The sequence below is a fragment of the Budorcas taxicolor genome, chromosome 11 (genome assembly GCF_023091745.1).
Source record: "Budorcas taxicolor isolate Tak-1 chromosome 11, Takin1.1, whole genome shotgun sequence".
NCBI lineage: Eukaryota > Metazoa > Chordata > Mammalia > Artiodactyla > Bovidae > Budorcas > Budorcas taxicolor.
This window is the reverse complement of record NC_068920.1, coordinates 156,473,324-156,486,106: the sequence shown is the minus strand read 5'-3', so window position 1 is coordinate 156,486,106 and position 12,783 is coordinate 156,473,324. Positions and strand designations below refer to the sequence as shown.

General features: G+C 53.5%; 1 protein-coding gene across 2 annotated transcripts in view; it reads right to left on the bottom strand.

The window, feature by feature from the left end:
- MVB12B (multivesicular body subunit 12B) overlaps positions 1-12,783 on the bottom strand; it is a 200,200-nt gene that overhangs the window by 23,729 nt on the left and 163,688 nt on the right. For both annotated transcript variants that reach the window (XM_052648784.1, XM_052648785.1), the window contains exons 8-9: positions 3,626-3,681; positions 997-1,056 (exon numbers count right to left, since the gene is read on the bottom strand). In XM_052648784.1, coding sequence (XP_052504744.1) covers positions 997-1,056; positions 3,626-3,681 — 116 coding nt within the window. The remainder of the gene's footprint in view (positions 1-996; positions 1,057-3,625; positions 3,682-12,783) is intronic.

The following is a 12,783-nucleotide window of genomic DNA, read 5'->3' as shown; positions in this document are numbered from 1 at the left end:
CCAGGGCTGACCTGGGGCTCCACCCACACGTGTTTTTCTGATGTGGCAGGCGGTCATTGTTCTACCCCTCTCGAAATCTATAGATGACAGTCAGCTTGGGGTTTTACGATTTACTGAAAATCCAAGACAAAGGGGGACTTTTTTGTCTTGTTTTTGCTGTGACAGGTTTAGAAATTTGTTGTACTATATTGATTCAATTTTCCTTGATTTCAGCCATCTTTCAATAATGCAACCTGCTTCTGCTAGCTGGGTACACGAGAGAACACCCAGAGGAGCTGAGAATATTGAAATGGTTCTTCCATTTCCATCTCTGAGATGAATGTCCCTCTCCGAGGAGAGTCGGCTGCAAGCATGTGACCGCTTAACAACCGTCTCCACACGGGAAGACGACACGCACGCCGGTGCTGTCTGACGAAAGTGGGGAGACCACCGGGAGAGCTGACCCCCAGTTTCGTTCCGTTATCGCCACTCTCTTTCCTCAGAGGCGTCACATGTGCTTCCAAATCCTGGGATCTCTTTTTATTAGGAAAACATCCAAACTCTTTCTAACCAGGCCGCCAAATGGGGTTTGGCTTTATCAAGCACAATGGAATGTGTCTTGATCCTTCCTCTAAATCATGAAACAGCTCGGACATTTCCTCAAACCCCTACTGGAGGCAAATAATAAAACTGAAGGGGAAAGAGCCAACTCCGCGCCCTGGCCCCAACCTCTGCCTTCTTTAAGCTGAGACCTTTTTTTAACAAAATGAAGCAGCGTTGACTGTTCTGTGTTATCATGTAAAACCTTCTGTCTTATTACTTTAAGTCATACACGCATTAAAAAGTGAGTTTCTTCTTCTTAGAAGTAAACTTGAGTGAAAGCGTCTTTCTCAGAGGGCCGCCCCACCCTGAGGTCCCTTCTTGTCCCTGGAACACACCCTTAATGTGGAAGGGAGACGCTGGGCTGGCCAGCGAGGACCTGGGCCCTACCCGTGCCATTCTGGGGAGCTTGCTTACCTCTTTTTCAATTTCTGCCAGAGATTTGATGGTGATTCCCAGGAGATCAAAGGGCTGCATCTGAAAATACATCAAGTCATCCTTTTACATGGCTGGAAAAAGCGCTGCTTCACATTTGCTTTTCTTCACAACTGCGACACTTCAAACCCCACTGTGATCTGGTGTTTTCTCCACTCCTTTCCACAGAAACCATCAGTGTGACTCCACAGTGCTGCGTGAGCAGACTCAGAAAACCTGGCTGCCACTGGGTCGCTTCTGGTGGGGACTCCTGCTTAGGCACCCAGGTCGGGGGTGGGGGGCCGTCACAGCTCTCCTGAAAGACTGTCACTGTCACCAATAACTTCTGCCTCTCGTCTCTCTCTGACCACCCCCCACCCCACCCCGGAAAGACCAGTATTCTCTTTCTGCAGCCAGGGGGATGCAGGTGCCCACGGCTTCACTACACTGCCCTGACCACTCCCGCCTGTGTGTTGGAAAGGGTTTGAGGAACTCTGGGGAGGCAGGCAGCCCATCTCTTGCCTGGGACTCCTTAGCATCAGGGAAGGGGGTGGAGGGAATTCTAGGTCATTTAAAATGCCCGGTGAATGAACTAACCAACTTCCCATCAATGGTCATTTGAGAAATCAACAGTGGTGGAAAATAATAACACCATTTTAATTGAATGTTTGTTTCTAAAACTTCATAGAGATGGGGACCTTTCTTCTTTGAGAACACTGGCTTTTCCACAGCCACCATGAAAAATTAAACACACAGGGCAACGAGAGTCAGCTGGAGGCCCAGAGAAGCCTGGGCTGAAGCGCCTGGTGAGGGGCAGAGGGAGCCCTGTCCCCGAGGTCCCTTTCCCGGGTCCCCCCTGGGACCCCCATCGTCTGTATTCCCAAGGCAGCCCCCCGGGGCTAGCAGCTGAGGGTGAACAGGTGCAACCTGAGAATCGGATAAAACCCCTGGAGGCCTTCCTGGTTTTGAACTGCAGCCCAGAGGCAGGGGCAAGAGCTGGAGTCTGAGCCGGGCCAGGGGGGATTCCCTGAAGGCCGGCTCTGAGCCCCAGGACCCGGATTCTGACGGGACTCAGCGCCTCTGCCAGCCTCTAGGCAGGATGTAGCAGGACAGGTTAATCCCTCCATCAACCTCTTCTCAGGTTACAAAGCATCGCGGGCGGGCCCCTCCCGGCCAGGCCAGGCTGCCGGGAGATTAGAGAGAGAAGCGAGGGGAAGCGCTGGACTTGGCCCGTGGCCGCCTGCCTGAGCACTCGCTGAGTCGGCAGATCCCGGACTTGGGACAGGGCCACCGAATTAGGCTCTCGGCTCCTGGAGCTGCGCTGCCCGCAGCCACAAAACAGTTTGGCTTTCTCCTGCTGCCAGCCGGCGTGGCGTGAGCACGGGGCCGCCTGCCTGCGCGGCCCAGGATCCAGCGGCGGTCCAGCTGTTGTATCATTAGGCTCTAACTGCCCCACTAAACTTGCCCGCTTGGAGCCGCAGCGCAGGACAGAATGGCCTCTCCAACTGCGCGGGCGGGAGAGGCGCCAGCGTCTCCATGGCAACACAGCCAAGTGGAGTGAGTGGTCGGCTGAAGTTACACAGGCTCTGCGTGTCAACATCACGAGCGTGTTTTTTTCTTTTTTTCAAGATTAAGCCGCTTACCAGAAGGGTTCAGAGGAGGCCTATTATATTTCATGAAAATGGAAACTCCAGGGCAGGTCAGATCGCAAGCTGGGTGGTTTTAAGCTGGATCCAAGAAAAACACTTTTGCTTGAAGGACTCTGAGCTGGTGCCCAAACCAGGGATGTCGTGTTTATTAACTACTCAAGAGCAAACTTCTGCAGCAAGGATTTGAAAAACATCCAGGAACAAGTCTACGGAGCCCACAGACCAGGCCTGCACCACTGAGGGGTGCAGGCGCCGCCGGAGACAGGGCACAAGGGTGCCAGGCGGGCCCAAGGCCATGCCTGCCTCTCAAGGTGTGGGGTCCGGCCTGCAGGCCTGGCGCATTCACTCAGTCCCTCTGTCACTAAAGACGGCTTGGGGGCCCAGCCTGGCCTTGGTTCCCTCTCGTGCACCGTGGGGTCTGTGCTGGCCTGCCGTGGGCGATGGACCCACAGCTGCCGGGCAGCAGCCTGCGTGAGCAGGCCCAGCCCCGCCGTTCAGACGCCTGCGACTCAGAGCGGAGAATGTGGTCATCACAGGATGCGGCAATGACAATGGGGAAGGGTTAGCAGCTTGCTTTCTGCTGAACGTTGTCAATGTTAAATAAAAAAGAGCAGAAATTAACAAGGTGAGCTTGGAAACCAGGAATATTTACAGCCAGCAAGGTTCAGAACAATTCACCATCACATCTGAATCAAGAAGCCTCGGCTGTGGCTGTGTCTGAGTGTGTCTGTTCGTCTGTCTTGCTCCCTCCCCACCCTTATCCCTTCTTTTTTCTCACTTATCAAGAACCTTCTAGGCACAGCTACAGAGTCCTGCTCTTGAGCTTCCAGTGGTGGGGGGTGGGGCACAAGGGTAGCGATGGATGATTCTGGCAAGGGAGGGGTTTGGGGGCTGCCAGGATGGCCCTGCAGTGCTGTGAAGAGAAGGGCTTAGGCTGGAGGTAGAGGGAGCCGAGGCGGAGTGCAATCATGCAAGAAACTTACACTTTCTGGAACACAAGAAAACTTCTCTGAAATCATAAAAGGCACACCATCCATGGCTGCAAAAGAAGAGGGGAAAAAAAAAGTGAAAATAAATGGCATTGCAGATCCACTGATGTTCAGTAACTTGAGCTATTGACACGGATAGTACAGGCTGGTCAGGGGGCTGGAGCTGGCTGACACGTGCACGGGTGAGTGGGGCCAAGGGCGACATGTGCCCAGGTACCATCCGTGCTCCCAGGACACACCTGGTGAGCGAGGCAGACACCCACCGGGAAGTGCAGACAGGAGCTGTGAGAGCAGGGACGGCCCGGAGCCCACCCAGGGCCCCAGCTGTGGGTGGGGGTAGCCACTGCAGGGCTGGGGGCAGGACAGAGGCACACGGGGTGGAAGGGACAAGGCTGGGGGCTCGGGGCGGAGGTGGGCAGTGTCTGTGTCCATGAGGTGCCCTCCTGGCCAAGTCCTGATCACAGCCAGGCTGTCAGGCTCACAGGGAAGGTCCAGGTTCGGGGGGAAAGAGTGGTTCTGCAGTCAAAAAGACTGGGTTGAACCCTGGCCACGACCTTGGGTGTGCTTGGGTTTAAAAGGAGGGCGGTGTGGCCTGTGTAGGAGTTGGTGTGAGCTGTCCATGTGAGCTCGGCAGGCGGGCCTACGTGGCCACCACGGCTGGCTCCTGGTCTTTCAGGGCTGGATGGAGGCAGAACTGTCTGCTCAGTGTTCAGAGGACCACAGCAGCAGTGGGAATGGGCCCCCGGAAGGGAAAACAGGGAAGGCAGGGGGCAGGGGTTCAGGTCCTTTCCCACGGCCCTGCATCCACTGCGCCCCCAGGTCATCATCGCCTCCAAGTCACGACCTGGGGCTGCCCCTCTTCTCCCGGGATGAGGGATTCCAACGTCCATGAGGAAACCCTGGTACCCAGGGAAACAGGTCACCCTGGACAGAGCGTAACACAGACACTCCTAGCGTGAAGGCTGGGCAGCCACAGGCTGAGGAGATGAGCAGGGGCTTCTCTCGGGGTCCAGCGTCCCCATCAGCCCTGAGCAGAGGCCAAACTGGCCTCGCTAGTCCCAGCCACAGGCACAGCAGTGGGGGGGTCGGCGGGGGGCAGGGCCTCACGGTTTTCTGGTGAGTTGTGGTCACGGAAAGGTGTGGAGTGATGAGCTAGTTCCCTGGGAATGTGGGAATGAAGGTCTCCACTTTCCCTGTCATCTTGGCATGGGGGGGCCTTCTCTGGGACACTGTTGGTGGACAATGGTTTTTCTTTTTTTTCAGTCCTAAGAAATAGAGAGTTGCAGAAGCAGAAAGAAGAAAAGGAAGTAAGAAAAGAACTCTGGGACAAATCCTCTCTGATCAACAAGATGAGCCAAATGTCTCATTTTAAGCTACTTTCATCATTTCTGGGGAGGAAAAAAATGGACCCTTCTCTGGGAAGTATGAAAAGAAACTAGCATGGCCAGCCCCACGACAGCACGGGACACCCCCTCCTTTCCTGGGAGGGCTGCGTGGGCCACGGGGCTCGGACAGAGACATCTGTGGTCAGAGGCCTTGCATCACAGAGGCCCCAGGGACCTGCCCTCCCTGCCTGGAGACCCAGCTAAGCACTGGGGACAGCGTGACATCTCCCCAGGAAGGAGCAGGGAGCCCACCGTCACCTTATGCAGTATGTCATATACAAAAATATATTAAGGAAATCTGAGCACCTACACGCATTCTACATGCATGGAGAAGGAAATGGCAGCCCACTCCAGGATTCTTGCCTGGAGAATCTCCTGGACGGAGGAGCCTGGTGGGCTACAGTCCATGGGGTCACAAAGAGCCGGACACGACTGAAGTGACACAGCCACACTTGTGCACTCACAGCTGGGGAAATACAGCCCTGAGCAGACGCTCCCTGAAAGGCTGCGATGCCTTCTAGAAGAGACAGGACAAGGCCCACTCAGAACCTAAGCGAAGGGCCAAGCTCCCTTCCCCGCAGTTGCCACCGTCCACTCACCGTGGCTGGAAGTCAAGGCTCACCTCATGTGGCACTCTGACCCCAGCTGCTTCCTCATGCCACACAGGCCGGTGGGCACGCAGCACTGGCAGCATTTCTGATCACTCGCAGACAGGCAGTCAGGAGCCACATAGGTGGAAGCAGTGACTCTAATCTCCGGCCCTCCTATGAGGGATACTTGCTATTTCTGACGGCAAACCTGCTTCTTCCACACCAGGGCCTTTCATGGCTTTGACAATATGCATGCTCGCCAAGTGTCTAGCTGGCCTTTGACCAGCTCTTTTCCATTAGACCTACGGGCCAGGAGGTGACTATGTGCACCAACAGCCCCAAGTCACACCCACCACTGTCCTCTGGACCCACACTTCCCTCCACAGTCAGTCCCCTCATCATGAAGCCTCTGCCCACATCCTGCCCACCCCATGTCAGACACTGGGAACCACAGCCTACTTTACTTCTCCTTCAAACTCTCAAAGCCCCTGTGGCACCTGCCCGGGCTGCATTCCTGGGCTGGGAGCCCTGTTTGGTCATTCACTGGGCTTTCTGCCCATCATAGTGTCTGCGGGTTCTGGAAAGATATGATGAAGATTGCCCTTCTCACTGGTGACATCTGTTGCCATCAAAATGTCAATGTTTGTTCCGTGAACTTGTGTTCTGAAAACATGGTATGCTGACCTGCAAGGGCCGGAGTACTACAGGAAATGAGAGTCCTGGGGAGCACTGGGCAGGAGTGAGATACGAGGCTGGATTCACAGCTGCACCCAAAGGGAAGGGAGGGGGATTGCCGAAGAGGGGTGCTCCCTGCCCCTCCCCTTCACCCTATGGCCACCCCCGTCCCTCTGCCATCCCTCTGGGGTCAGCTCAGCGTGCCCTCTTGCAGGACGTTGTCCCCGAAGCCCTGCCCGCCCCCCTGGGTGCCTGGCTAGGGCCGCATCTCCTCTGCTGGCCATGGGCCTCTGACTGTCCACATCTGGGTCAGCTCTGGGTTCCTGTCCCAGCACAGGGGGTTCCTGGGGAGCTCGGCATCCTCTGTAATGGGGCTCCAGCCTGGGATACCTCTGGGGAGAAGGGAGGATGCATTCCCAAGACTGAGAAGCAAGAGGCAGTGTGAAGGTGGCCCCTAGCACAGTGGGGATGGCCTCCTGATGGGACTTAGCAGCAGAGGGGCCGCTGTGGAGAACCACGCGGGCCTACTCCCACCTTGAGGGGAGCTGCCTGGGGAGGGAGAGAGAGATGAGAATCTGCAGGTAAGTTTCCACTTCATCTTAAGAGTTCAGGATGGGAAGATGGGCACAGCCAGACACTCCTTGCATTCTTCTAGAGAACAGACTCTAACAGTCTTGGAGGAAAAGGAAGTGAATCCACGGGGTCCTGGGGGCAGAAGCTGCTGAATGGGCAGGCGCTGCCTCGAGAGGAAGAGCCTCTGGGGTGACATGCTCGGACTCCCTGAAAAGGGGAGCCAGGTCCCCAGGAGCTGCTGAGAGTCTGCTGAACAGATGATCTGCCAACCAAGCTTCATTTATTAAAAAAAAAAAAAAATCCAGCATAGCCAAAATTATGGTAGGCTGAAAGAAGGCAGATTTGAGCAAAGCATTTGACAAATTTCTCACGTTATCTAAACGGACGAGACAGATAAGTACGGCTGGACAATGTTACGGGGAGGAGAATCCATAACTGGTTGGACTAGATGTTCAAGAAGCTGATTAATAGATTGACACTGACCTCAAGCAACCTCTCTGGAGGGTGCCCAGGGCGTTATCAATTACTTCAGTGAAGGCACGCAGAGTAGGCATATCCGATATGCACCGATGGGGACAGCCCACAGACGGGATAAGGGAGAGAAATCCAATAGAGATCTCAAAAAGTCAGGGTCATGGGCTAAATTTAATAGATGGAATTTGTTAAAGGTCAGTGTTAAGTCCTGTACCTTAGGTCCAAAATGCCAACTGCGTCAGATGGAATGAAAGAGATGTTCATGCTGGAATAACAGCAGAAGACACGAAAAAAAAAGACTTGTCCATAGTGGAACAAGTCAACAACGTGACCTGACTGTTCAGAAGTTGGGAGCTGCCATTGTAAGCGATAGCACAGCCGTCCCCATGCCAGGGTGGGGAAATCACCACCTTGGTCTGTTCTGGGCTCAAGGGAGGGGGTTCCGTGCTGGGACTGCACTCTCAAGAGTGTTGTCCTGGACAACTTGGTGAGGGACCTGAGGCCAGCCCACAGGAGGGAAGGAGACGAAGTCATCAGATCTGCTGCTCTAGGGAGGCCTGACCATACCCGGCACTCAAGAGCCCAGTGTCCCGCATGCGGGAAGAAGTGCAGCTAGATGGGTTCTGGTCCAGACAGAAGAGGGGCTTCCCTGGTGGCTCAGCAGTAAAGAACCCGGCTGGCAATGCAGGAGACGCAGGTTTGATTCCTGGGTTGGGAAGATGCCCTGGAGAAGGAAATGGCAACCCACTCCAGTATTCTTGCCCGGGAAATCCCATGGGCAGAGAAGTCTGGTGGGCTACAGTCTATGGGGTCGCAGAGTCAGATATGACTGAGCGACTGAAGAACCATCACCAGATAAGAGAAGCCTTGGAGGGGAATGTGGTCAAGCCTCTGCACGGGTTCTGAGAGCTGTCACAAGAAGAGCGGCTGGCGTCAGGGCACGATTTCTGGGGGAGACCTCGTCCTCCTCTGGAGAAGCCGGAAGGAAGGACAGCACCGGCTGAAAAAGTTCCAGACGCACGGCCGCTTGTCAGGGGGTTAGAGGGATGTTGTATGTCGGTAGAAAAGCTGATCTGTGGGACTGCTAAATCCCCTTCTAATTCCAGGACATCCATTTCTATTCTCCCTATCTGGGCAGTTTTTCCACATTTTAAGATATCTAGAGGCTTGTGAGACATAATTCTTAAAATCAATGGTGCTCATTTTTCACATGTTCCAAAAGATCTCATAAATCATCGTCCGTGCTCCTCATAGGGGAGCACGTGTCTTCCTCACCGTGCTCTGGTGCTCTGTCCTCATCCCACTCCTCCCCCAGCCTTCAACCACTGCTGAGTCCCAGTCAGAGTGACACTCGGTGGAGGCGCTGAGGGGGAGCCGTGAGCAGGGGCAGCCCCCACAGAGCCACCGCTCAGGGGGTACATGTTCGTTCCCCCCTACCCCCAGGCAGCCTGGGCTTGCACAGGGTTCTCACATGGACACAGCCTGACCGATCCATGGGCACAACCCAGAAGCAGGACGCAGAGGTCTGTCCTTTCCTCACTGGCACTGAAGGTGGAGTTCCAGGGCCCAGAGCAGTCCACTGTCCAGGTCCCTTGACTCCCTGAAACCTTGGATGTAGCAGAACTTCTCCCCTGCCCAACTCTAGGCCAGAGAGAATGTGAAGGAAAGGAAACCGCATTTACTGACCACACCCGAGAGAGCCGACATGCACCAAATCACATCACCTCCACGATGATCACGGGCAAGTTAATGTTTAAGGAACCCGAGGCTGAGGAGTTAGGGAGTTTGATGGGGCCAGGATTTGAGCCCAGGTGCCCCGCTGGCGGTGGCAATGCCGTGGTTGTGGCAGGGAGGATGGGCAGCAGACACGTGGCCATCTCACTTCTCTGGGCCTTGGCCACCCTGCCTGTAAAGCCGGGACCACACAGCATCTGCCCCGGGGGGGCTGTGAGGGTGTAAGGGGCACACGGCACACATGGGCTTCTGTGCGGGCCCACAGCCCTGCGCCAGGCAGCCCGCCTTTCAGGACTCGGACGAGTGCTTTCTTCGTCTTCTTCCTTCCCCCCTCCCCCTTTTTCTCTTTTTCAATTTTATTTTTGGTGGCAGTTTTAACAAAACGCTGATCCTCGGCACTGAGCGGCACACAGCAGATGAAAGCAAGGATGTGCCGTGGGCTCCGCAGCGCAATTAGCATTCTCCTAAACAAACGAGCTTCAACAGAGCTGTAATTAAGCAGGCCTGTAATTAAGTATATGCCCTTTATCATAACGATCATGCTTAAAAATGGCATGATGCATGGAACTCTGTTATTAATGCTGTAATCCCAAACTGAAGTGCGACTACATAGAAATCAGCGTGTCAGGCCTGTCACCGGAGTGTTTGTAAAATACATTACAGAAAAAAACCAGGAAACAATGAGCTCATTCAACTGTTCTTTTTACAATCAGGCACTACAAGTCAAGAGGATTGTGAATGCTTACTGAATCTGCAAGGTTTAAACAAATAAAGCTCTAAACTGCTACTATATTAATACCACTCCCTCTTCTAAAGAAGGAAAGGAAAGGGGGGGGCGTTATTTATTTATTTTTTTCCCAACTGACTGCGCTACCTGCCTTTGCCTTCCTTGGGGGAAGAAGTCCGATTTGCATGTCATTTCTGTTTGGACATAAATTGGATTCCTGTTTGCACAGACACCTCTGCCATGAATCTGCGGGAACTCTGCCTGGCAACAGGAGAGGGCCATAGCTCCTGCGTATGGGAACTATAATTTTACTTGCCAAGGCAATCCCTGGGTGCCTTCCCTTCATTCTCGCCTCCACACACACACCTTTGGACTTCTGCAGGCTCAACACAAACCCACTGCTGACCAGCTCCCAAAGGCACCGGGCCCAGGACCAGCTGATGCCTTCCTCAAAGAGGAAATACTCCAATCGACACATGAATTACTTCCAGCACACTTGATCCAGAGATTCATAAAGTCATGTGGTGAAAATGTGACCCTCATGCTGGGAAAGACTGAAGGCAGGAGGAGAAGGGGGCGACAGAGGACGAGATGGTTGGATGCCATCACCAACGCTATGGACATAAATTTGAGCAAATTCCAGGAGATGGTAAATGACAGGGAAGCCTGTCGCGCTGCAGTCCAGGGGGTCGCAAAGAGTCGGACATGACTTAGGAGACTGAACAGCAATGGTGAAAATGTAAAATTTTTAAAAAGCCTCCATCACCAGCATCTCAACTGTCATCTGCTTATGGCTGCCAAGTGGTGTTAAGTGAGCTCAGTTGTGCTTCCTTAGAAGTCCTCGCAGAGATGAGGGTGAACAACGTGACTTATTGGCAGGCAGTCATTTTCACAATAAAATTACATGCAGTTGGAATGGTGGGAGGCCTTTAATTCTGTGTACCTGCTTGGGGCTCAAAGCTGTAAATAATCAGCAACCCGGCCCTTTCTTTCCCCCTTTCCTGGGGCATTTCAAAAGTCCTTTACAGTCTGTGATGGGAAAAATGCCAACAACTCAAGATCTCAGGGCCATTTCTCAAAACTCATTTGCAAACCAAAACGGCCAAGCCCATTCTGCTTTCTCTGTGATTTCACTTTGGGGAAATTCCTTGGAAGATATTTGTGGACGCCCCAGAGCTGTCTGCTAGGTGACATTCCAATTGAGTTTACACAAGGCCAACAGCTTCCTTCTGGATCCCCGTAGTAATCAGTTTAGCCACGTTACTTGTAAGCCAAAAGCAGTGCTTTATCAGCTGCGACCAGAGCCTCCCAAGTCCCATGCACGAGGCGGCTCCGTGGGAGGAAGGACGTACCTGTCCTCGTGGAGGGGGACAGGTATGCCCAGTCTGCAGTACACTGCTGGGAAGAGGCCGGGGGTCTGTGGCAGGCACCCCCATGCCCACACCTCTGCCTTAGGACAAGCATGTCATCTCTCTGAGTCTGCTTTCTTGACTGCAAAAGGAAGGAACTCATACCTGGACAGCTGCAAAGTTTAGATAAGGTTAAAAGCATAAAGCCCCAGGTACAAACTAAGGCCTCAGTAACTGTCATCACCCCTGTGCTAGATGGAAAAGCCCCTCCAAGACAGACCTTTCTGTCTTTCTCTCTGCTTTTACATAAAAACACAACTGCATCCACATTCAATTATATAACCTGAGGCCAAAGGCTTTTGGGGGTGCAGAGGCAAAGCCTGCCCAGGAGGGCCTCCCTGGGTGCCCCGACCACAGCTCTCCTGGCGTCTGCTGTCTCTATAGTCACAGGTCAAGCTCGCTTGCAAGAGCAAGGCCCATGCTGGTCCAGGTGCTAAACGTCCCCTGGAAAAAGAGCCCCCAAAGCCAAGAGAACAAAACTGCCCCTGGGTGTCAGGAGGCTAATTTTACCAGGTTAGGCAGGAAGCAACAGTTAGAACTGGACATAGAGCAACAGACTGGTTCCAAATAGGAAAAGAAGTACGTCAAGGCTGTATATTGTCACCCTGCTTATTTAACTTCTATGCAGAGTACATCATGAGAAACGCTAGGCTGGAAGAAGCACAACCTGGAATCAAGATTGCCGGGAGAAATATCAATAACTTCAGATATGCAGAAGATACCACCCTTATGGCAGAAAAGTGAAGAGGAACTAAAAACCCTCTTGATGAAAGTGAAAGAGGAGAGTAAAAAAGTTGGCTTAAAGCTCAACACTCAGAAAACTAATCATGGCATCTGGTCGCATCACTTCATGGCAAATAGATGAGGAAACAGTGGAAACAGTGTCAGACTTTATTTTGGGGGGCTCCAAAATCATTGGAAAAGACTCTGATGCTGGGAGGGATTGGGGGCAGGAGGAAAAGGGGACAACAGAGGATGAGATGGCTGGATGGCATCACTGACTCGATGGACATGGGTTTGAGTAAACTCTGGGAGTTGGTGATGCACAAAGAGGCCTGGCATGTTGCAATTCACAGGGTTACAAAGAGTCGGACATGACTGAGCGACTGAACTGAACTGAGGCAGAAAGACTGCACTTTTCAAATAAAGATGCCTTCACACCACAAATGAATGGTCTCCGAGGTTCTATTTTGTGTGGGTAATTAGGGAGTCCCCCCATCTCTCTGCCCCTACCTTCCAAATGCACAGCACCTCACGGTAACCGTCACTTCAGTCCTGTAGCCTGCTTCCCCTGTCCGCAACCCCACATCCTGGGAGGAGTCTGGGGGCCCTCCAGCTCTCCTGCCCCACCATTCTGAGCAGCACCCCAGAGGGCCCCAGGGGCTGTGTGGGAGGACCCTCAAGGGTCTCTGCTGGGTGGGGGGAACCCATGCAGATGAGCCATGGGTGGCTGCCATGCCCACCATGCCCACCACGCCCACCAGGGACTCTAAATACATGAAGGAGTACACCCTCACTCGGCTGCAGAAAATGAAAAGTGAAGTTGCTCAGTCTGTCCGACTCTTTGCCACCCCATGGACTGTAG